Raw genomic sequence first — 22,383 nt, 5'->3', positions numbered from 1 at the left:
GATATGGATAACTTACTTGGAGATCAACTTTGAGCCTAGCATGAGAACTAATCTCTATATCGATAGACTACGCAAAAATCTGTCCGAGCTTCTGCTCGTATTTCTAAGTGCGTTCAGTTTTAGAACAGGTTTTTCCGGTCTGCATGAAGCTCATCCACAGGGACGTGCATAACTACCATGGGTATTTCAGGCGCAGTTTCGTCATAGCACGAATAAATATTGGATACAAATGTACTACGCCCGAAACGATGCAGAGAAAAATGAAGTCGACTTGAAACGAATGTGAATGCGATGACGAATTTTTTACCGTAGAGTGCCATCGCGTTCAACATGATGAGGCTGTAGCGGTCTTGATACGTGAACTCATATAAGTAAAGCGGTTCTCTAGAATTCTAAGCTATCAGCTTTGCTCCGCGATACATCGAAGCTATTACCTGTGGATCATCGATGAATCAATTATCATATCAATCATTAAGCGGAACATTTCACGGATTTCGAGTTCTCTCACACAGTTCCATGGTTGACCCGTGGAGTACAAAATCCGGCAAAGGACAAAAAATTCTGGGAACCTAGCGAGGCCATGTAAAACTTCAGTCCATGGATCCAAAAATTAAAAATTGTGATTCACCTCACTATGTACTTCAAATTAATTTAATTTGTTAAATTTCTACATTATTGTATCGCACAGGGTTAATGGGAAATAAATATGTTTCTTATATTTTCTTGTTTATTGCAACACCATTACACAATACAGTAATATATGACGGGCCTCAAACTTGCCTTCGGGCCGCTACCGCGCCCCTTAATATATATCATTAAATGATCGGCGTTAGTGCTTGACCATTTTTGAAGCCGAGGGCAAGGGAAACAGTTTCTCCCATTCGCGCATTCTCTCAGGGAAGAAGACGTTTTTCATAGTCGGCCGTAGATTTATGTCCAAGAAATTGGTTTGCGCGGGCACGTATGTGGACCATTTAACGTTCTTCAGTTTATCGTTGTCCTTGGGTATCGGTTCACCGGTCTTCACGAAGCTGGGCCAGATACTTGTCATGATCTCCACCATTGGAATTTCAGGCGCATTGCTCTCAAAGTACGGGAACAATTGTTTTATGTAGAAAATATACTGCAGATCATCCTGATGATCCACATCTGAGGAGACAAATTTTGAAAATTAAATACTCACGTCTTTGAACGAATTAATAAATAATTAACATTACCAATTGGAGTCGTGTCGTTGTACATTCGAAAACTGTATCGTCCTTGGTACGTGAACTTATAGAAGTACACAGGTCGATCAGAATACGTGGCAAACAATTTCGCTGCTCTGTACATCGGGAATGTAACTATGGAATCGGTGTATATCTGGAAAATGATTCACAGTTATTAAACGTGTCGAAAAGATATGAGATTCTATGTTTATACGAACATCGTGGAGACCCTTCAGGTTGTTCTTGTCGATGGGCTGATCTTTGAAATAAAACTTGCGCAACTCTTTGCTGATATAATTCGAACGCGGGGTGTCGCGTTCGTACTGAAACACGATCGGCGCTAGAGTGGTCCAATTTTGATCCAGTTCGCGAAGCATGGGATCGGTGTATACTGTGAACAATCATCATACGTACATTTACTCGGTATAACATAATTAGATCAGCTTTCGCGTACGAAAATTCTTACAATAAGCTATTCCGCCAAATTCGCCTTGCGTAACACCGAGAATAAGAGGTACGTCATTCGTGAACTTTCTTTGAACGATCAAATCGTACGGTTGTGCTGTTAAGAATCTCTCGGTTTTGCTAGATTCTGGTTCCACGGTTGGCTTCAGGAGCACGACAGGAGCTTGGTACCAATCCTGTCAAAAATTTTGATTCAATTATATTGAATAATAATAATACTGTAATACTTGCCATAAATGCATACAAATCAATTTAACATACAAATAAGGAATCAAGCGTGTTGGTAAAGTTCTCCACCGGTTTGGAGTAGAAGCAAAGTAACATGGAACCGGTCGTATCGGTGGGACAACCTATCAGTTCCGCCTGCTTTTTAGCGAGCTCTTTCTGCCCATTTTGCGAAATAGTGGAATAAGGATCCGGACCCATAGCCGAAGAGCTCATACAGATTGCTCTGTGAAACAGGTTTGTGGACATCGGCGACACCATGTGCAGCATTATACTGAAACTTCCGGCGCTGTCACCCACCAAGGTAACGGAGTTCGGATTGCCACCGAACGCGCCGATATTCCTTTGAACCCAACGAAAAGCTGCAACCTGGTCCTTCAGGCCCATGTTGCCTGGCAGCAAGCTGTCACCGGTACTTAGGAAACCTAAGACAAATCGGTAGCGTTTTAAAATCTGCACCGGTTTCGATTCATTACTGATTCAATCACCTAACACTCCGATACGATAATTGATCGTGACCAAGACGATGTCTTGATCCATTATGTATTGCGGTCCCCACAGAACACTCTGGCCCGAGAAACTGTAAAACCCGCCCGGATGTATGAATATCATAACCGGCCTCGACACGTTCTCCGTTTTGCTCGGCAACTGGAAAATTGACGCCCGGAAATTCGTGTGATCCTTGGAAATATATTTGCCCACTTACCTTAGTAGTGTACACGTTCAAACGCAAACAGTCCTCCGACTGTAGAACTCCGTCGGGGTAAGGACAGCTGGGCCCTTCCTCGGATGCATCGAAAAAGTTTTCCCAATCCTTCGCTGGGATCGGAGGCTACGTTTACAAAATTCGTAATGTTCCACAGTGCGAGTTTCAATTACGGATATTACAAGTTATAAGGGGATCAATTTGTAGATTTGGCGTTTACAAAATTCGTAATGTTCCACGATGCGAGTTTCATTTACGGATATTACAAGTTATAAGGGGAACAATTTGTAGATTTGGCGAAACCTAATGAGAGGAGGTGATACGATAATAGTCGCGGGCACTTTATTTAAAAGCTAGTTTATCGCTAAAACGGAAAAGCTCGTTAAGACCGTCCTTAAGTCACACGCGACCTTGGTTTCGTTTCGCTTCAAATAAAATTTTTCTTACTTGGAAACGTTGATGCCCGGTAGGCGGTTCTCCATACCTCACGCCGCGAAACGAATAGATCTTTCTCCCTAATCTAGAAGTCAGTATGGAACCACGAATTTTTCCTATCGGAGCAGCGACTAAGGGTTGATCATCGGACGATTTTTCAGCAGCGACGAAGCAAACCGAAGCAACGAGGAAAAATACCAAAGCACCGTTCATGTCGGAGCTTCGACAGCAGGATGAGTCGCTTAAACTGGTGCAACGCGTGCTCCCAAGAGCACTGATGCGCTCGAAAGCAAGACCGAACAATTTATACGAGCAAGCTAGGAGGAAAACGCGTGGGGAAAACTAACTACCTTACTGACGACGATAACACGTCTCGTAAATTCTTGCGTAATCACAACCCCGATCGAATTAATTCATGTGCAAACCTTGTTTACTCGCTCGCATGTTACACATATTTCTATATCTATATCATCTGTTTATAATGTAACTTTTTTGCACGATATCGTTCGTAATTTCATTCTTTATCTTATTAAACGAACAATGCGATATAATATTAGTCTACATGATAATGACAGCGTGAACTCTAAACTCAGAAAGTACAAAAACGACGAATGAACGATAACGTGAATGTTTGTGTAGCTCTTATTTGTACAGCTGATATGCACGGATCGTACCATCAAGGTTTTGTAATAAGAAAACAACAAATTTTGTTCAAATGCATTTAGTCGAATGCGTACCGATATGTAACAATGGAACAAAGAACATTCTTTTATTAAATCAAAAGCTATGTCGGGTGAGGCAAGGGAAACAGTTTCTCCCATTCGCGCATTCTCTCAGGGAAGAAGACGTTTTTCATAGTCGGCTGTAGATTTATGTCCAAGAAATTGGTTTGCGCGGGCACGTATGTGGACCATTTAACGTTCTTCAGTTTATCGTTGTCCTTGGGTATCGGTTCGCCGGTCTTCACGAAGCTGGACCAGATACCTGTCATGATCTCCACCATTGGAATTTCAGGCGCATTGCTCTCAAAGTACGGGAACAATTGTTTTATGTAGAAAATATACTGCAGATCATCCTGATGATCCACATCTGAGGAGACAAATTTTGAAAATTAAATACTCACGTCTTTGAACGAATTAATAAATAATTAACATTACCAATTGGAGTCGTGTCGTTGTACATTCGAAAACTGTATCGTCCTTGGTACGTGAACTTATAGAAGTACACAGGTCGATCAGAATACGTGGCAAACAATTTCGCTGCTCTGTACATCGGGAATGTAACTATGGAATCGGTGTATATCTGGAAAATGATTCACAGTTATTAAACGTGTCGAAAAGATATGAGATTCTATGTTTATACGAACATCGTGGAGACCCTTCAGGTTGTTCTTGTCGATGGGCTGATCTTTGAAATAAAACTTGCGCAACTCTTTGCTGATATAATTCGAACGCGGGGTGTCCCGTTCGTATTGAAACACGATCGGCGCTAGAGTGGTCCAATTTTGATCCAGTTCGCGAAGCACGGGATCGGTGTATACTGTGAACAATCATCATACGTACATTTACTCGGTATAACATAATTAGATCAGCTTTCGCGTACGAAAATTCTTACAATAAGCTATTCCGCCAAATTCGTCCTGCGTAACACCGAGAATAAGAGGTACGTCATTCGTGAACTTTCTCTGAACGATCAAATCGTATGGTTGCGCTGTTAAGAATCTCTCGGTTTTGCTAGATTCTGGTTCCACGGTTGGCTTCCCGAGCAAGATAGGAGTTTGGTACCAATCCTGTCAAAAATTTTGATTCACTTATAGTGAATACTGTAATACTTGCCATAAATGCATACAAATCAATTTAACATACGAATAAGGAACCAAGCGTGTTGGTAAAGTTCTCCACCGGTTTGGAGTAGAAGCAAAGTAACATGGAACCGGTCGTATCGGTGGGACAACCTATCAGTTCCGCCTGCTTTTTAGCGAGCTCTTTCTGCCCATTTTGCGAAATAGTGGAATAAGGATCCGGACCCATAGCCGAAGAGCTCATACAGATTGCTCTGTGAAACAGGTTTGTGGACATCGGCGACACCATGTGCAGCATTATACTGAAACTTCCGGCGCTGTCACCCACCAAGGTAACGGAGTTCGGATTGCCACCGAACGCGCCGATATTCCTTTGAACCCAACGAAAAGCTGCAACCTGGTCCTTCAGGCCCATGTTGCCTGGCAGCAAGCTGTCACCGGTACTTAGGAAACCTAAGACAAATCGGTAGCGTTTTAAAATCTGCACCGGTTTCGATTCATTACTGATTCAATCACCTAACGCTCCGAGACGATAATTGATCGTGACCAAGACGATGTCTTGATCCATTATGTATTGCGGTCCCCACAGAACACTCTGGCCCGAGAAACTGTAAAACCCGCCCGGATGTATGAATATCATAACCGGCCTCGACACGTTCTCCGTTTTGCTCGGCAACTGGAAAATTGACGCCCGGAAATTCGTGTGATCCTTGGAAATATATTTGCCCACTTACCTTAGTAGTGTACACGTTCAAACGCAAACAGTCCTCCGACTGTAGAACTCCGTCGGGGTAAGGACAGCTGGGCCCTTCCTCGGATGCATCGAAAACGTTTTCCCAATCCTTCGCTGGGATCGGAGGCTACATTTACAAAATTCGTAATGTTCCACGGTGCGAGTTTCAATTACGGATATTACAAGTTATAAGGGGAACAATTTGTAGATTTGGCGAAACCTAATTAGAGGAGGTGATACGATAATAGCCGCGGGCAGTTTAATTAAAAGCTAGTTTATCGCTAAAACGGAAAATCTCGTTAAGACCGTCTTTAAGTCACACGCGACCTCGGTTTCGTTTCGCTGCAAATAAAATTTTTCTTACTTGGAAACGTTGATGCCCGGTAGGCGGTTCTCCATACCTCACGCCGCGAAACGAATAGATCTTTCTCCCTAATCTAGAAGTCAGTATGGAACCACGAATTTTTCCTATCGGAGCAGCGACCAAGGGTTGATCATCGGACGTCTTTTCAGCAGCGACGAAGCAAACCGAAGCAACGAGGAAAAATACCAAAGCGCCGTTCATGTCGGAGCTTCGAGAGCAGGATGAGTCACTTAAACTGGTGCAACGCGTGCTCCCAAGAGCACTGATGCGCTCGAAAGCAAGACCGAACAATTTATACGAGCAAGCTAGGAGGAAAACGCGTGGGGAAAACCAACTACCTTACTGACGACGATAACACGTCTCGTAAATTCTTGCGTAATCACAACCCCGATCGAATTAATTCATGTGCAAATCTTTTTTGCTCGCTCGCATGTTACACATATTTCTATATCTATATCATCTGTTTATAATGTAACTTTTTTGCACGATATCGTTCGTAATTTCATTCTTTATCTTATTAAACGAACAATGCGATATAATATTAGTCTACATGATAATGACAGTGTGAACTCTAAACTCGGAAAGTACAAAAACGACGAATGAACGATAACGTGAATGTTTGTGTAGCTCTTATTTGTACAGCTGATATGCACGGATCGTACCATCAAGGTTTTCTAATAAGAAAACAACAAATTTCGTTCAAATGCATTTATTCGAATGCGTACAGATATGTAACAATGGAACAAAGAACATTCTTTTATTAAATCAAAATCTATGTCGGGTAAGGCAAGGGAAATAGTTTCTCCCATTCGCGCATTCTATTGATATAGAGATTAGTCTTCATGGTAGGCTCGAGACTGATCTCCAAATAGTTATCCAGATCGGGCAAAAACCTATCCCAGCTCGTCGTCGTATTTGTAAGTGCGTTATCCTTCAGAACAGGTTTACCAGTCTGCATGAAGCTCGCCCACAGAGACGTGTATAACTCCACCATGGGTATTTCAGGCGCAGTTTCGTCAAAGTACGGGAACTCTATTGAGAAGTAGAATAAATATTGGGTATCGTCCATATGTACTACGCCTGAAACGATGCTAAAATCAATGAAGTCGACTTGAAACAAATGTGAACGCAATGGCGAATTTTTTACCGTAAGGTGTAGTCGCGTTCAACATGATCATGCTGTAGCGGCCTTGATACGTGGACTCGTAGAAATAAAGCGGTTCTTTAGAATTTTGAGCTATCAGCTTCGCCGCGCGGTACATCGGAAATATTATTAGACCGTCGGACATCAACTGTAGATCACCGATAGGTCAATTATCATATCAACTATTATGCGAAACGTTACGTATACACGTACGTACGTGGGTAAAATTGTCTCCGTTATCCGAACTGAAGGGCTGATCGTTGAAATAAAATTGTCTTAATTGATCGCTAATGTTTCTGGATCGCGGTGTGCCCTCTTCGTACACCAGATTAACCGGTGCCTCGTGATACCATCTTCCTTCGTACATGCCGTACATATCTATGCCAATCTTGCTAAGATTATTGAACACTGCAAAAAGAATTGTATAGGAAACGATCGTCTCGTTCATATCAAATAGCGAAACTACTTACTAACAGTCAAACAAGCGATCTCGTCTTTCGTTACTCCGAACATAGTCGGAACCTGAAAAAACTCTCCTCGTTGGATGAGATCGACTGGTTGAGCCGGTAGAAATCGTTCGATTCCTGGTATCTCCGGTTCCACGACAGCCTTCCAAATCACTACTGGAGTTTCACCGACTTCCTAATATGCACATTACTTTTTTCTATAAATACATCGTATCCGCAGACTACGTACAGACGGCTCATTGGATTCCGAACTTCTTCCGTTCGTACACAGAAGGTGTGGCTCATGTAAGTTCAAATAGCAACGACGCATGAAAACTACTAAAGTAGGGAAAGAACGTGCCATATTTTCTATGCGTGCGCGTGAAGTCGGTCTTGAATCTAATGAGTATTCCGTACGTGTATCTACGTATATGAATCGAACTAACGAAAAACTGGAACAAAGTATTTCTAAAGTTCTCGACCGGCCTCGATCTGAGACAATTCAATATCACCGTGCTATTATCGGTAGGACAGTCCAGAATCCTGGCCTGTTTCTGCGCGAGATTCATTTGATCGGTTGGATAAGGCTCGTTGATCATGAGTTCTCCACTCATAACGATCGCTCTGTGGAACAAACCCTTAGACATCGGTGACACCATGTGCAACATAACTGATGTTCCTCCGATGCTGCAGCCGGATATAGTCACGGAATTTGGATCACCACCGAAAGCGGCGATGTTCCTTTGAATCCAACGAAGCGCTATTACTTGATCTTTAAATCCTAAATTTCCCGGAGCTAACGAATCGCCTGTGCTGATGAAACCTGTCCAAGGAACGAACGTTTGAACGCCGGACGAAGCCTTGATTCTTTAGATATAAATTACCCAGTGAACCGAGTCGATTATTCACGGTCACTAAAACTACATCTTGATCCAACAGGTACTGAGGGCCCCAGTACAAACTTTGACCAGACATGTCGTAAAAACCGCCCGGATGAAAGTATACGAGTACGGATCTGTTTGGATTCTCTCGTTCCGAAGGTAACTACAAACAATTACGTTTTATTCGTATCCTTCAGACATGCCTGATGCGTATATGTACTTTTGTGGTATAAACGTTTAGACGCAAGCAGTCTTCCGATATGTTTGTATTTCGCAAATTTGGACACGCCGGACCTTCCTGAGAGGCGTCGAAGACGTCGTCCCAGTCCGCAGCTGGAACGGGAATCTGCGTCGTGGGAAAATTACGCGAGTTATTCTCACCGATAAACGCGAAGGAAGAAGCTTGAAGGTTGATGATAAAGTTTGACAAATGCCCGAGTAGCTGCTTATCTTTGTAGGATTAATAAAATTACGGTGTCGAGAAAAGAATAAAACTGTTTACCTGAAAACGTCGTTCCCCAGTGGGCGGCTCGGCGTATCTCACTCCGCGGAAGGAATAAATCTCTCGACCGAGCCTTGAACGAATAATAGATCCATGTATTCTTCCGATCGGCGCTGTCACTTCCGGCTGCGCTGTACAGCAAAAAACGCAACCTATGCCGATGATACAAAAGGAGACGGCGTCCAGAAATTTCATTTTATCTTTTTATTATTTTCATCGATTCCAATACTTGTTCGCGCGGACGTTCCTCTACACGTGGAAAGTCAGTGACCGAGACTCAAGGAACGATAGTCATCGAATATAATGGGTAACCGAGACCTTGTTGGGAAATTAATTATTATCTTAATCGTATTCAACAGCTGTTCTGTAACGACCAATTAAAAAACAGCAAACAGTTCATTTAGTCCTTAATAATACGTGAACATCTATAAGGAAAAATGTAAATAAAAATTATCGGTAGGTGATAATGATAAGAAATAAGTAAAACCATTACAACGTATACATGTAGAAACCATTAATATTTTATTAGAACTTATATCCTGTTTCTCATTACACGTGTCTGTTTTTATCGGCCTGTTATCTACCGGTTTATTCCTCTTCAGTGTCTGCCTCTGTTTCTGTTTCCGTTTCTGTTTCTGTTTCTGTGGCAGGTTCCTCTTCTTTGGCAGCCTCCGTCTCTTCTCCAGCTTCCACTTTGTACACATTCGTTCGCTTCTTTCTCGCCTTCCTTTTACTTTTACGTTTCGGTAATAATTTCTCGGCTCTTTTCCTCTCAGCCTTTTGCCTCTTCGCCCATTCGGGATATTCACAGGGATCGTAGGTCGGTTCGTAAACAATTGGATCGATCGGACGCCTTTTGACGACTTTCTTCTTCTCTTTCGACGGACATTCGGCTTTCGGATACGGTGGTGCTTCGGGCAACACTTTTCCGTAAACCTATGAAAAATTTATAAATGAATTCATGCATTCGCTAAAACTCACTCGACCTCGAGAGCTTTAAATATCGTACAGGCATTATGAATATCGGTCTTCCATATTTGTCTTTCTCTCGAGGTGGCCTCTTCTCGACGGGACTTCGAGGTTTTTTAGCTTTGGCCAAATCTTCGACTCTTCCGGAGGCCGAAGCGGACAAAGCGCTTTTCTTCACCGTGAACGGACTCGCTTTGGACACTTTATCCTTGCGATCGCGTGGCTTAGCTAATTCCTCCGTACGCTCAGACGCTGGAATAGATAAATACGTAGATGAATTTATGTCCGCCCACGCTAATTTTTCATCGCTACGTACCTTGACCCTTTAACGCTCCTCTCTTGACACCGTGCGGATCATCTTTACACGGTTCCGCCGCGTACCTCCAAGCGTGCTTCATCATTTTTCTTTTTTTCTCTTTTTCTTTATCTTCTTCGGTCAGTTCTTTTTCTTCTTCGTCTGCCGTGTCGCCACTTTCAGGAGTTTTCTCATCTTTCTTCTTGTACTTCTTCGTTGACTTCCTCTTCTTACTCTCCTCTTTTTCCTGTTTCTTTTTGAATGCAGCCATGGCCGACTTGCCTCTCTTCTCTCCTTCTTCGACTATCACTTTCTTCCAAGTTTTCGCGGTCTTGTCTTTTCTCGGCTTTATCTTCTTGTACAGAGGCAGCGCCAAATAATCCATCCACGGTGTGATCTAATCGGAACAAGGACTTTGTTGTATCTGCGAAAACTTGTGGCGTGTATCGCAACACGTACCTTGTACGTAAGCGCGCTCCTCTTTATACCCTGAGGTGTGAAAAGTTCCGCTATCTCTTCTGGAGTCAGCTGATCCGGGCAATCGAGCAATTTCTTTGCCAAGGCCAATTGTCGTAATCTTTCCTCGTCCAGTCCCCGCCTCTCGCACATCGACAACCTGGGCGGCTTGCATTCCTCCGGAACGAAAATGCGGGGTTTGCTCAGTTCGAGCATTCTCTCCGACGGTTCGTACGTTAAAGCTGCCGGGGAAACTTTATAAAAAATGCGACCGAAATCGCACAGTTTTATATTCGGCAGGGCGAGCAGGATCGTTCGCCTAGACGCCTTCGCTTTCAACGCGGCTTTCGGAATCTTGTGCTCCAGCGGCCTGCAGAAAACGCTCGGGTCAGGTGTGTCCTTTGGTTCGGCCAACAGCTTGATCCTCTTCCTCAACAGGTGCAATGGTTTCACCGGTCGAATCTAAAACGTCGTTGCTCGTAAAAAGTATAATACTACCTCTTAGTTCTTATAATTAAGCGTACACGGTTTGAATGTCGAAAATGTTATTTTTATTCTTAGGAGTCTTTACCCAACGTCTAATATTATTACATTATTCAAAGTTTATTTTACTTACTATGGGCTCGGGTTCGGGATATTGCTTCGGTAGAGCGTTCACTTTTGCCCAGGCGTCGAAACGCGCCCAATCCTGCGGCGTTTGCAGCCATCCTTTCAACTTTAGTTTATACTTCCTAAGAACCGATCGCGTTAAAAGGATTCTAATTAATTAAGTGACCTCACTTACTTTACTTTCGACGCCGATCTTTCACTTCTTCTTCTGCTACTCGATCTAGGAGATTCGGCTCTTCTCCCAGCCGCTTCCTTCGTCTCTCTCACATCTCTCGCGGGCACAACTTTACCGCGGGATGCGGCGCTCCTCACGGACTTCTTGACTCGCGGGGCCATGTTCCAAAACTATTGCCGGAATTTAATGAATTCTATTTGAATGCGTGACTGCTCTCCATCTTATTGCTTTGATTAACTATTTGTGCGAGGCCCAAGTTATATATTTCATTTTCAATTTAGTATTGCGTCGCGGCGAACGGTAGGAATGTTAAGGGCTACATTATTCTAGCGTTATATTTTCGATTGAGTCGATCATTTTTTTTGTATTATTTTTCCATTTTTTTGTCGACTTATATCGGATCGGGTTCCGCAAAGTCCGAAGTTTGAAGGGTTGGAAACGTTCATTTGTCTTCCAATGCTACAAATATAAAAAAGCGAGCAAGCCAAGTACCGAAAACGATTCCCGACCCATTTGGCATGCGCACGTGGAAAAATTAAATTTTCAATTCTTAGTTCCGGGTGTTTAATTCAATATGAGGATTTAGGATAGACTTTTGTACAAGTTGCCGATCGATACTATTTATTGAATATCTTTATACATGATATGACTATAGTTTTATCGTTTCTTCAGGAGCTGTGTGGAGCCGTTGTATTTCTGGAAAGATTGATAGTAATTGTCCATGTCCTCGTAGGGCTCGGTGCGAGGTGTAAAATGTTTGGGTTTAGCGAGTTCGTGCAACCGTTTCGAGCATCCTTTATTCCTCGCCGCAGTGATGCGGGCGTATGTGTCCAATAAAAATTTCTTCTTCCTCGATTCTTGCGCGTCTTTCGATTGCTCGTTAGTATTTATCAACCTGTGATGCCCTTGTTTCACTGAAAACGATTTAGCTACGTTCTGTGTATTAATTAAATGAAAGTGGTCTACGCACCTGTACTTATGGCAGGACTTCTAATAGTGTAATTGGATGTATTAATCACGTTCGTCACTGGTTTATGTTTCGGTTGAGCCAGTTTGTTCAACGAGTCCGTAATTTGATAATACAACGCTCCGCGTTTTACCTAAAACAATACGACGGAATTGGGATGATGATTTTCGCTTGAATTAATCGCGTTCTCCAAATTTCGTCTACGTACATTAAAAGCATTGTAGTTGCTAGTGGTGTCAATTCTTTTTTTTGGTTTCGCTAATTTTTCATATCTAGGTGTACTATCTTGATGGACATCCGTGTTCATATCGTTCATTTGTAGTTAAATTACTATTTAATTTGAGACTTGGAAGTTGAAAGATGTTACGATGAATTTTGGATGTTTTACTTGGGTGGTTAGATGTTATCGATGCCTGACAGAAACGATTGTGAAATAGGATGTTGGCGAACTTCAATTCTATTTCACAGGGAGGAAGAGATCCGAATAAATAAATTAGTTAACTATAAGCGTGAACAAAATTTTAAGTTTTAATCGACGAAATTCCATTTTTACAATGTTAAAGCCAGAGTAAATAGTCCTTTTCTATATCTTCCTACTTCCCCCGTGTTTTTTAATAAAATTCTTTGCGTAACAGGCAGGAAACGATGTCGAAATCTATTGTCAGAAAACGCCGCATTAAAAGAAAAACTTATTGGTGTGCTCCTAGAAAAGTGAAAAGCATAAGTATCATAGAAAACGTCGATAAGGATCCACCGGTAGAAAATAAAAAATCAAAAAAAGTAAGGTAATTTTTATCAACGCAACGATAGAAACTTATATTGCACTTGAGATACGATGGATCAAGTGGTATATCTGTTTCCAGAAACGTTGTAAAAAGAAGCAAAGGAATATAAAGAAACTGAGGCGCATCGATATCTTGGCTCTGCCGAAAACTATAAAAACCAAATTGGAAAACAAAAGTCGCTTTCTGAGTGTAAATTAAATTGTTTTTCATTCTCAGATCTCGTATAAAATATTAAACAATTTTATTTATCAAGGTGAACGACTCTGCGCGAAAGGTTTCGAGACCTCCCGTGATAGAGAATCAAAAGAGTTACATATACTCGCGTAAAAGAGCAAGGATGAAAAAAGTTAAAACGAATATGAACGTGCCAAAAAATTGTAAAATGAATTTGGGACCAAGAAAAAGACATTCGCAGATCGTGTTACCTAAAAAAATGGGCATCCGGCTATTTTCATTGGTAAAAAAGAGGTTGAAGGAAATAACGAATGATTTTAAGACTGTGTAAGAAAGGATGTCCAAGATTTAAAGCTGTAAGGAACGACTCGGAGTTATATATTGAAGCAGGCACAAGTAAAAATTTATAAATCTCCTTTATTAAAAAAGTATTAATGGACGGCATAAACTGTACATATAATTAATACATGCATTAAAATGGTGTAAAGTTCTCTGAAATGGACGGACGAGACTTAAATCTGAAAATACGTAAGCTAATGCATAATACAAACTACTGCGCTTCTTCTATTACAGATTATATAATTTGGGAAGAAGCTAAGTGATTCACTTATCTACTGAATATGTAACTGAGCGCAATCGTAAGTAACGTGGCCAGTATCGAATGTTCGATAGTCGACGCGCCGGCGGCGCAGTCGACGATTCTCCTAGCTCTCATAAAATCTGGCCCTAAATACGCGCTGAATTCTCTCTTTTCCGGTGGTATCACCATTAACTGTTGCGTCGCGTCTTGGAATATCAGATCGCTGTAAGGCGGCTGACTGTAAAACATGCTAAAACTAAATTCGTCCTGTTCTCTTCTGCCGTAAAATTGTTGAGCGTAAATAAATAAATTTATGTAAGCATTTATTTGTGTCTCATTATGCCCGTAGTATCCACCACGCGTTACTATTGCGTTCGCCGCTACTTTTCCTAGATTGCAATGCTCGTAATCAGTGGATGGTCGACGAGTGCCGTCCGGGCAAAGCAGTTCAAAGTCCTTTGTAAAGGTATTACGCGCCCAGGTTTCTCGCCGTTTTCCGTCAGTATTCTCCGCGACCGTCGTGTGTTTCACGAAAGCCACGTCTCCTCCTCCTTCGACCAAACACCTAAAGGCACCCGTGTAACCGTAGTAATCCTCAGACGCGTCCCTGCGGCAATAGCGATAACTCGCGCCGTGACACAGATCGCACATGTTGTCGTATGGCACTCCTGCAATCAATGCAATTGATCAACCTAGAAATATTATCGATCTTGAATTTAGAAAATTGCAATTACCTATGTTGTACTCGGTGCTGAGAGCGCCGGGAACGCAAGACTTGCTGAAATACTCGGCAGCGGCGCGAACCGAATCGCAACCGTAGCCCCGAATCCAAGTGTTAGAGAGTAGATATGCAAGCGGATAGACCCAACCGGCGGCAGTATTGATTCCTGTGTGACAAGTATTCTTATTCTTAAGATAAGTCAAGTCCGTGTTATCGTCCTCTTCTTTCGCTACGGCGACCACGTAGTATTCCGGTGTAGGCAAGTTGTAAACTTCGGATATGAACGGAATCAAGTCGAAACGCAAACCGGCAGTATATACGTCGCTGGTGTCTAGTACCGCTACATCGGCGGTTCTACGAAAGCACGAATTAATTTTCAAATAATTTGTTCTGTAATTTTTTTAAATACATACCCTGTCTGTATTGCCTGCATGCAGTGTATATGACTATGACCTTTGTAGCAGATTAACTCGGGCTTCAACAATTGCGCTTTTAGTGCTATCTGATATGGGAACGAGGATTAGGCGATGGTCGTTGAAAACAATGTTTGAATGTTGCGTCGTTTTAAAACCTTACCTTCATTTTTATACATTTTTCCATTTCCGGATCGGATGTAATGCATAACGTCATTTTACTGACAGGGCAGCGACGAATTTCCATTATTGGATCTAAAGATCTGCCTAAGTAAGCGGTGTATATTTGATCCTTCTCGAGTAATTGAACGAAGTCCCGCGCTGAATCCTGACATTGCACGATTACAAATAAAGTAACGAGGACAAGATATGTAATAGTACACATTTAGTGGAAGGATTCAACTTACGGAAAACATTAAATTACGATGCATTCCGTATCTAGGCGCGGATTCGAACAGATCGAAGGTTTCTATCGGTTGTATGTCCGTCGATTCTGTTCGATCCCGTGAAAGTTCATTTCCGTTGTAATTTCTTCCGTATCCGTTACGATTTTCATTATTTTCAATGCTATATTCGTACGGCCTGACACGATCGCTCCTATTAAAATTATTATCGTCAAATCTGTTATTGTAGTCTGGCCGATTCTCAAAGCGATTGTCATTAAATTCTGTCGAATTTCTTGCACTACGATTGCCCAATATTCGAACTGCTTTCTCTAAAAATCGCTGATAGAGTCGACGGGTCTCGATATTTGTAGCGGACGATGTTACGATAGCGCGCGATGGAACGATACCCCAATTACAGGTTTTATAATCGTCAACGGGTTTGCGAGTACCATCGCGACAGAGCAATTCAAACTGGTCTTTCTTTACCGAATCTGTTTGAAGAAACAAGATCTTGCTCGTTATCAGAGTATTTAAACAAAATGCAATACGTATAACGAGGAACTTACTGAAGTCAAATGTGGTCGATGTCATTTCCTCGACGGTCGTATGCACTAAGAATGCGATTTCCCCTGCCTCTACCAAACATCTAAATGCTCCTTCGTATCCGGCGTAAGGATCCGAGGTGGTACATCTTTCAGTGGGTATCTTCCCGATACATAATTTACACAACTGATCAGAATTATCTCCCAGTGGATTATATTTATCTATTAATGAATTTACGGCACAGCTAGGTCCAAAGAATTTAATAGCGGATTTCACGTGATTGTTACAGTCTATGATCTCTAGTCCACCTTGTCTCATGAGCTACATAAAATAGAAATGTTATTTGAAGTAGAGTTACAAGCATATTAAAGCAGAAAATACTTACAGTATGAATTGGCATGACCCAACCGGCAAGCATTCCAAGACCAGCAAAACAGGCCTTTTTGCCTCTTAGATCATGCAAAGTCTGAACATCTGACAGTGATCCTTTTTTAATAACTGCAACCGTGTACTGATAACCGACTTTAGTCTCATATATTTCCTGCATGAATGGTATCAAGCTGTGATACCGTCCTGCTATAAAAATTTCACCAGCATCCAGCGTGGTTATCTGAGCCTTCTCTTGATCCAGCATGATCATGCATTCTTCCTTATTAAATGCTTGTTTGCATTGCAAAGAAATATAGTTATGTCCAAAGAATGCTATTTCACGATCCACTGCCCGTGAAAATGCATTACACTTGTTCTGTTCAGCCTCGGATATTGTGCACCATGTAGCGGTGTTGTTAAGATTTTGTCCTACGAATAAATCGAATTAATACAGGGTGTTAATTGCATGCGCTTAATATATTAACGACTGCTACATGATTCAGCGTATCTTATTTTTCATAATATGTCAACAACTTCTTTAATTAGCAAATGATTAATCTGCTGAATCAACGCAACAGGAAACATTAAGAATTACTTAAAAAATAAAATTCATACCGTACGCAAAGTGCCAGACCAACTTGAGGCATATCAAAAGCAGATGGATACAATTTCTTGGCAACATTTTAATATTACTTTTTCTTTAAAAATTAATTTCGATCAATTGACATAAAAGACAACACCCATTTTACCACGCATTCGTAAGCAAAAGCATTTACTGTAGCTCCTGTAGCTTGCTTAACTATATCTCCTCCGTAGGTGATGAAAGCGATGGATTTAAATAACGTAGTGTAAGATGTCGCTGGGTTCCACGAGTTGGCGGGATACGGACGACGCGAGGACGACGGTGATGGTGCTCCAGTTCCAACGACGGACGCATGCGCTGCCTAAAAAGCTTGTGGACAAACGATAATATCCAGTGGAATTGGAAAAGGCAAGAGGGCAAGAGGAACGATCGTGATTCAGGACTGGCGGCACGAACCGAGACCGAGAGGTGGCAATAGACGCAAGATGGCGAGTACGCGGTGAAACGGTGTTGCGCCGTGGATGGTTCTTCGTCTCGTTCTCACGGACAGTGGGTCCGTTCCGTGCGATTTCGCTTTGGATATGGGGCTGGGGGCGTTTCTACGTGTGCCGCGTGCTGATAGTGGACGCGCGTGCCGTTCGTGATCTCGTTCGCAATCTCCTGCCCCCCGTAGTAAGCGTTCGCGAGACCAGCCACCGAATACCGCGGACGACAGGACCGAAAACGTGTGTGCGCGCGGCTTTGTGAAGGTAAACAAACGGTATGAGCGCGGTACTGGGAAGTGTCGGTGACCCGGCCGGCGGCATCCTGGACACCGACTTCGAGACCATCCTTGAAGAGAAGAATCAATTGATCAGCCGGCAGTATGCGGAGATCGAGAGGCTGCAACGTGAACTGTCGGAGGTCATCGGCGAGCGTGACGCCCTGCTCTGCGAGGTGTCAAAATTCAAGTTCGAGCGCGAGATGACCGATCTCACGCGTCTCCTGGATGACAGGTAGTTACATGAAATTATAGCCACTCTTTACATTTGTCACTTGCTATTCTAACAATCCAGCGTGGATACCGCGCGTATGTCAGCCCATTTTTTAGCGCAAAACGGCTATCAGTGCAATTATAGTAAATACTTTGCGAGTGTTTATGTTGGTAACGTTGACTTAGGCGTAGGTGTAGTAATTGAACGGGCTGAACGCTTGCATGATTCGTAAATTCATGTGCACATTAGCAAAACGTAGAAACACAGAGGCGTATAAAATATTCGTATAATGGATCAGTGCCTCCTTGCTTCTCGTCTATTTGCCAGAGTATTTTAACTTTAGACGATGCAGGACTATCTCACGAGACGATCTCATGATATATTTTATTAAGTACATTTGTTGTTGCAGTGACTTCGTCAACTGCACGATACGTTAAACAATTGTTAGATTACTGAACAAAATCGCATAAGGCGACCTTTCTAGCGAACTGTGTCTGATATTTACGCGACTAAATGAACGGTGCTGAACGATGCGTGGAATTTTCCGAACAAACTTTTGGCTAAGCGAACTTCATAATCGCTGAAGCTTGTTGTTTATCGGTTTCGCGTAACGTTATGGGCGTTGCGAAACGATATACGTTGCGAAAAATAAAATATTTGTCCTTACGTTAATGTCAATACGCGAGATGGAGAGAAATTTCGTTGGTTGCTTCACCGGTTTAGCGCGGTTTCGCTGATATAATACGTATATGTAATTAGGAAAAATTGTTGCACGTCACGCATCGGTTTCTCCGCTTTTATCTTACATAATTGGTCTGTCCACACGTTTTCTAACTTCTGCTCATATTATGTAAAATGTAACAAACGAGTTACGCGACTATGCGATGAATGTTTCAAATAAGAATATTCAACTCGCGTATTACTGAAGGCGTGAGCTTTAAAAAGAATAACGTTTTCTTAACAATTACCGGTGAATGATAGACAATTAACCTTGATGCCGAGCTGTTCCTATTGATTCCTGTAACACGAGAGTACGGAGGAAACCTCTCTCATGCCATATTGTTGTCAGCCGTGAAATTGGGTCGATCATTAAATCGCGACGTTTTATCTGAAATCGCACGGCTAAGCCGCATATGTAGCGTTCTTCGGAAAAACTAACTGTTCCCACATGATCGATTTCATACGCGTGCGAAGCTCTTCGACGATGATACCTTCGCTCGTAGGAAGTTATTGCATTTCATCGTTCTCTCTGATCTCCTCTGCCAGCCAGGTATAGAAATTGCTGCCGTAATTGAAAGAACACAGTTTCCGGTGAGGGAAACTCGCTTTGCCGTCCATGCGTTTGCAGTTTGTAAAGGAGTAAAGTAATCTATCGAAACGAAGAACATTTTCTAGGAATTCTCAACGAAAATTCACGTTTCCTAAATAAGACTCGTGTCGCGATTACTCGCAGAGCCACGGGTGTAGACGTGCGAACTCGCAAGGTTAACCACGCTTTCGAGCCTCGTCCGTCTCTGAAAGAGAAAAATGGCAAGCAGCGAATCGTTCTCACAGGTTGAGTCATGCATGCGACTGCAAATCGTGTCCCTAGTTGTACGTACTCGCCATTGCGAAACTAATTAACCACCGATTCTATTGCATAATACTCGACTTAACAAAGCCGGCGAACCGACGCTTATTTTAGTTAAACGAAAATAGTATTTTTAGAATCCATGACTGTTAGAAAAGAATCAAACTTTTCTCGTCGAGAAGAAAAGTCTGACGGTATTCCATTTCACCTAACAAAGTTTCTTTTTACATTTGATGCGTTTTATGTCCGACTACGAGGCAATTTCAAGTACAATCGCATCTGGCTTCGCTTCATTCCGTTACAGTTACAGTAGTTACACAAACGATCAATTACCTCCGATGGGATGCGTTGATGAAACGGTCGTTAAAGAAGCCTTTCAGTAAGTTCAAACTCTGAATCGTTGCGATAGAGCAGTGGCCTGACCGGTCTCAAAAAGAAAAAGGAAAATAGGCTGGAAAAAATAAACGGGCAGCGAATCTGTGTCAAATTTCTCCGTGTTTCCAATCGTGGTAGGGCAATTACCAGCTACGGATATATTTGGCGTGACCGGTTAACCTCGGTGCACTTGCACAATATTGCGACTGAAAACGTGCGACTCATTTTTTCACATTGGCAGAGAGTACATCCATGGATCTCTTTTTAGTTTTTGCTTTCAATTCAGCTTTAATTGATTTTCGATTACAGAATACGTATTTCTTTAGTCATCTGAAATGATAATATTCAGCCTACTCTTATATATGCATCAAATTCGCAGTTTATTTCCTCCATCCAATCCGTTTTCCAATTGTTTGCGACACGAACGACGGTATCTCATTGATATTTCCCTGATAATTGCCATACGATAATACATATTGCATTAGCTGATATCGAACTCTTGTTAACTCGCGATACAGACTCGATCACTCTTATTGTCTTCATTTTAAAAATAATATCTTGCTTGAACGATCGTTTTCGAGTGGACAATCGAAACGTTTACGTCGAATTCGTACGACAAGTTCCTCGTACGACGATTTTGCGAACTCTTCGACTTCTGAAAAAATCGCGACTATTCAATTTCGAGCATCCCAGCTGTGCAAACAATAAACGTGGCAAAGTTTGATTATGATAACGAGGAATACGTTGAAAATGTTCGAACAGCTGCCTCCTTCGTTCGGTTTGGCAAGCTGTTAATACTTGGAAAGTTTAAAGTTAATTAAGAGTATCGAACCGGCAGACACGCGAATGCTGTTCCGTTCGAGATCGTCTAATTAGGAGCCAGGACGCTTTTTAAATCGGACGTTTAACTTTCATTACAGAAATTATAGACTTGTTTGACAACCGCAAAACGCCTTTGAGTTCTAATAATTCGACTCTGCCTCTAAATCTGCAGTACGAAGACGCTTATCATAGGCATTTCGATATGATTCTATCTTCGGTTCGGATAATTCAATCTCGATAGTACATCTGCTTGAATACGAAATGCACTTCTTTCACATTCACCTGGAACGACTCAATTTATCATTCGTATTGATGTTTCTTGAACGCGCGGACGTACAATACACGTTACTTGCAACCGCTTGAATTTTTCAATTTAATGGAATCGTATAATCGAGTACGTTTAAACCGAGAGCTCGTATGCCATTTCTACAACACTTTTCCTCAATTTACAATACAAGAAAAATGTTTATTGCAAAAATTTTTTTTCATCGTAGCGAATTGTCAACTACGAAAAAGTCTATGCAATTTCCTTTTAATTCCACTCGTTAAGGAATAATTGACTATGAACGAACTGATTAATAAATAACAAATAAATGGATATTAAAAAATAACTGATAATAAAGAACGAATAGATTAGTTCTGAGTTATTCGCCCTTGATTTGACGTTCAAGAAGGACCCATCTGAGATACAGATTCTAAACGAGATTGTAGGTTTTCGCACGGTACTATCTGCAATGTCCAGCTCTACACTCATGAACTCGGCTCGAACACTTCTTAAGTAACGATCTCTAGGTTTAGTCATTTGGTCAAGGATCTTGAAATAAAAATTTCAAGATTTGTTTTCTTTCATTTATTAATCAATATACAATTTAGGATACAGAAATTCTAATCTTCGTAGTCTTTTGCTTCATTCTACTCTCCATATAATTCGTAGTTTTTCGCTCGGTCCCGAAATCTCGGAAACGGTACCAAGCGAAGAGTCGTGATTGATCATTCTTCCAACCACCGAATAGTGACTGCTGCATCGCTCATGGCTAAAGCATGGATAGCTGTGATTAAATTGAAATTCTAGTCGATCATCAGTGTCGTTTAATACGCGATCGTAAAGAGATTTAAACGTAGAGAAAGCTTGGAAAATTCTCGGGCCGGCTTAATCAACGTAAATTTCCCTCGGTTTCTGAGTCCGCAAATGAAACGTCACTGCTTAACGGGTTAGAACGGTGAGCACCGATAGTTAAACCGGGGAATGGGCAATAGAAACAGAATTGTCGTACTACCGAAGTAGGCTATGGTTGCACGCTGTTGCGTTCCCATTGATTTCTCCTGTAATTGAAGAAAACGAAAAGGAAAATCGTGTGGGACACGAATTAAGGATGTATTGGCTATACAGTCAAACCCAAAGGTTTATGTACTTTAGAAAAACGCATTTCCTATAATTAAAAAGAAATCAGACGTCGGGAGAAGAATGCTAATAATAAATAGCTACGTGCTAAAAAGTATTGAAGGAAATATTCAATTAATTATTGACGCTGGCGAAAAGCTTTTTATATCGAAGTTTTAGGCACTGACATCCTCTACAAAGAAAGATTCTATGCATTTTTCTTCTAATTTCAATATTTAACGAGTTAAGTATGATTATATGGCATTTTATTGGCATTGACGAAATCCGACCATTCCACCGTCGAAACAGCCAACTTTTGACAAAAA

At 41.8% G+C, this 22,383-nt stretch overlaps 8 protein-coding genes across 10 annotated transcripts in view; 2 read left to right on the top strand and 6 right to left on the bottom strand.

The window, feature by feature from the left end:
* Window positions 1-709: 709 nt before the first annotated feature.
* LOC108626833 (esterase E4-like) lies at window positions 710-3,321 on the bottom strand. Its single transcript, XM_018027739.2, has 8 exons — window positions 3,052-3,321; window positions 2,605-2,730; window positions 2,387-2,546; window positions 1,935-2,323; window positions 1,675-1,849; window positions 1,427-1,599; window positions 1,218-1,362; window positions 710-1,149 (listed from the first exon to the last, which is right to left on the bottom strand). Exons 1-8 carry the CDS (start codon window positions 3,250-3,252, stop codon window positions 830-832), a joined length of 1,689 nt encoding a protein of 562 aa, XP_017883228.1. The 5' UTR covers window positions 3,253-3,321; the 3' UTR covers window positions 710-829.
* A 423-nt stretch (window positions 3,322-3,744) lies between these two features.
* LOC108626834 (esterase FE4-like) lies at window positions 3,745-6,210 on the bottom strand. Its single transcript, XM_018027740.2, has 8 exons — window positions 5,938-6,210; window positions 5,575-5,700; window positions 5,357-5,516; window positions 4,905-5,293; window positions 4,654-4,828; window positions 4,406-4,578; window positions 4,197-4,341; window positions 3,745-4,128 (listed from the first exon to the last, which is right to left on the bottom strand). Exons 1-8 carry the CDS (start codon window positions 6,136-6,138, stop codon window positions 3,824-3,826), a joined length of 1,674 nt encoding a protein of 557 aa, XP_017883229.1. The 5' UTR covers window positions 6,139-6,210; the 3' UTR covers window positions 3,745-3,823.
* Window positions 6,211-6,630: 420 nt separating this feature from the next.
* On the bottom strand, window positions 6,631-9,218 carry LOC108626835 (esterase FE4-like). 2 transcript variants are annotated; one of them, XM_018027741.2, is made up of 8 exons: window positions 8,911-9,217; window positions 8,629-8,754; window positions 8,412-8,571; window positions 7,974-8,350; window positions 7,552-7,723; window positions 7,299-7,489; window positions 7,085-7,229; window positions 6,631-7,017 (listed from the first exon to the last, which is right to left on the bottom strand). In XM_018027741.2, exons 1-8 carry the CDS (start codon window positions 9,103-9,105, stop codon window positions 6,710-6,712), a joined length of 1,674 nt encoding a protein of 557 aa, XP_017883230.1. In that variant the 5' UTR covers window positions 9,106-9,217; the 3' UTR covers window positions 6,631-6,709. The 2 variants fall into 2 exon arrangements, with proteins under 2 accessions (XP_017883230.1, XP_026670908.1); XM_026815107.1 differs by having other exon boundaries at window positions 6,927-7,028; window positions 8,911-9,218.
* Window positions 9,219-9,453: 235 nt separating this feature from the next.
* LOC108626804 (uncharacterized) lies at window positions 9,454-11,575 on the bottom strand. Its single transcript, XM_018027685.1, has 6 exons — window positions 11,415-11,575; window positions 11,247-11,361; window positions 10,634-11,092; window positions 10,196-10,571; window positions 9,920-10,131; window positions 9,454-9,846 (listed from the first exon to the last, which is right to left on the bottom strand). Exons 1-6 carry the CDS (start codon window positions 11,573-11,575, stop codon window positions 9,499-9,501), a joined length of 1,671 nt encoding a protein of 556 aa, XP_017883174.1. The 3' UTR covers window positions 9,454-9,498.
* On the top strand, window positions 10,980-13,688 carry LOC108626803 (uncharacterized). Its single transcript, XM_018027683.2, has 4 exons — window positions 10,980-11,022; window positions 13,017-13,161; window positions 13,245-13,355; window positions 13,420-13,688. The coding sequence occupies exons 2-4, from the start codon at window positions 13,027-13,029 to the stop codon at window positions 13,669-13,671; spliced, it is 498 nt and encodes a 165-aa protein (XP_017883172.1). The 5' UTR covers window positions 10,980-11,022; window positions 13,017-13,026; the 3' UTR covers window positions 13,672-13,688.
* On the bottom strand, window positions 12,072-12,785 carry LOC113464586 (uncharacterized). The gene is made up of 3 exons (XM_026815118.1): window positions 12,590-12,785; window positions 12,385-12,514; window positions 12,072-12,328 (listed from the first exon to the last, which is right to left on the bottom strand). The coding sequence occupies exons 1-3, from the start codon at window positions 12,695-12,697 to the stop codon at window positions 12,072-12,074; spliced, it is 495 nt and encodes a 164-aa protein (XP_026670919.1). The 5' UTR covers window positions 12,698-12,785.
* Window positions 13,689-13,737: 49 nt separating the features above from the next.
* Window positions 13,738-17,034, bottom strand: Tsf2 (transferrin 2). Its single transcript, XM_018027689.2, has 8 exons — window positions 16,968-17,034; window positions 16,369-16,781; window positions 16,007-16,304; window positions 15,462-15,931; window positions 15,218-15,382; window positions 15,055-15,143; window positions 14,655-14,995; window positions 13,738-14,588 (listed from the first exon to the last, which is right to left on the bottom strand). The coding sequence occupies exons 1-8, from the start codon at window positions 17,032-17,034 to the stop codon at window positions 13,948-13,950; spliced, it is 2,484 nt and encodes an 827-aa protein (XP_017883178.1). The 3' UTR covers window positions 13,738-13,947.
* An 8-nt stretch (window positions 17,035-17,042) lies between these two features.
* The window catches only part of siz (Brefeldin-resistant Arf-GEF family protein schizo), a 45,892-nt gene continuing 40,551 nt past the window's right edge, over window positions 17,043-22,383 (top strand). For both annotated transcript variants that reach the window (XM_018027730.2, XM_018027727.2), the window contains exon 1: window positions 17,043-17,930. In XM_018027730.2, the coding sequence (XP_017883219.1) occupies window positions 17,698-17,930 (233 nt within the window). In that variant the 5' untranslated portion in view covers window positions 17,043-17,697. The remainder of the gene's footprint in view (window positions 17,931-22,383) is intronic.

This window comes from Ceratina calcarata, unplaced genomic scaffold, assembly GCF_001652005.2.
Source record: "Ceratina calcarata isolate Rehan_Ccalc_2016 unplaced genomic scaffold, ASM165200v1 scaffold43, whole genome shotgun sequence".
In the NCBI taxonomy this organism is placed as follows: domain Eukaryota; kingdom Metazoa; phylum Arthropoda; class Insecta; order Hymenoptera; family Apidae; genus Ceratina; species Ceratina calcarata.
This window is presented reverse-complemented; position numbering and strand designations above follow the sequence as displayed.

Coding starts and splice junctions, on each gene's coding strand:
- LOC108626833 (XM_018027739.2), bottom strand. CDS start 3,252: ATGAACGGTGCTTTGGTATTTTTCCTCGTTGCTTCGGTTTGCTTCGTC. Junction 2,731..3,051: donor CCGGGCATCAACGTTTCCAA/GTAAGAAAAATT, acceptor TTGTAAACGTAG/CCTCCGATCCCAGCGAAGGA. Junction 1,363..1,426: donor ACCTGAAGGGTCTCCACGAT/GTTCGTATAAAC, acceptor ATCATTTTCCAG/ATATACACCGATTCCATAGT.
- LOC108626834 (XM_018027740.2), bottom strand. CDS start 6,138: ATGAACGGCGCTTTGGTATTTTTCCTCGTTGCTTCGGTTTGCTTCGTC. Junction 5,701..5,937: donor CCGGGCATCAACGTTTCCAA/GTAAGAAAAATT, acceptor TTGTAAATGTAG/CCTCCGATCCCAGCGAAGGA. Junction 4,342..4,405: donor ACCTGAAGGGTCTCCACGAT/GTTCGTATAAAC, acceptor ATCATTTTCCAG/ATATACACCGATTCCATAGT.
- LOC108626835 (XM_018027741.2), bottom strand. CDS start 9,105: ATGAAATTTCTGGACGCCGTCTCCTTTTGTATCATCGGCATAGGTTGC. Junction 8,351..8,411: donor TAATCGACTCGGTTCACTGG/GTAATTTATATC, acceptor TTCCTTGGACAG/GTTTCATCAGCACAGGCGAT. Junction 7,490..7,551: donor GATCGCTTGTTTGACTGTTA/GTAAGTAGTTTC, acceptor TTCTTTTTGCAG/TGTTCAATAATCTTAGCAAG.
- LOC108626804 (XM_018027685.1), bottom strand. CDS start 11,575: ATGGCCCCGCGAGTCAAGAAGTCCGTGAGGAGCGCCGCATCCCGCGGT. Junction 10,572..10,633: donor GGAGCGCGCTTACGTACAAG/GTACGTGTTGCG, acceptor TGTTCCGATTAG/ATCACACCGTGGATGGATTA. Junction 10,132..10,195: donor AGGAGCGTTAAAGGGTCAAG/GTACGTAGCGAT, acceptor TATCTATTCCAG/CGTCTGAGCGTACGGAGGAA.
- LOC113464586 (XM_026815118.1), bottom strand. CDS start 12,697: ATGAACGATATGAACACGGATGTCCATCAAGATAGTACACCTAGATAT. Junction 12,515..12,589: donor GCAACTACAATGCTTTTAAT/GTACGTAGACGA, acceptor GTATTGTTTTAG/GTAAAACGCGGAGCGTTGTA. Junction 12,329..12,384: donor AAGTCCTGCCATAAGTACAG/GTGCGTAGACCA, acceptor AATCGTTTTCAG/TGAAACAAGGGCATCACAGG.
- LOC108626803 (XM_018027683.2), top strand. CDS start 13,027: ATGTCGAAATCTATTGTCAGAAAACGCCGCATTAAAAGAAAAACTTAT. Junction 13,162..13,244: donor AAAATAAAAAATCAAAAAAA/GTAAGGTAATTT, acceptor ATCTGTTTCCAG/AAACGTTGTAAAAAGAAGCA. Junction 13,356..13,419: donor ACAAAAGTCGCTTTCTGAGT/GTAAATTAAATT, acceptor TTATTTATCAAG/GTGAACGACTCTGCGCGAAA.
- Tsf2 (XM_018027689.2), bottom strand. CDS start 17,034: ATGTTGCCAAGAAATTGTATCCATCTGCTTTTGATATGCCTCAAGTTG. Junction 16,782..16,967: donor GGTCTGGCACTTTGCGTACG/GTATGAATTTTA, acceptor ATTTATTCGTAG/GACAAAATCTTAACAACACC. Junction 15,144..15,217: donor AAAAATGTATAAAAATGAAG/GTAAGGTTTTAA, acceptor TTCCCATATCAG/ATAGCACTAAAAGCGCAATT.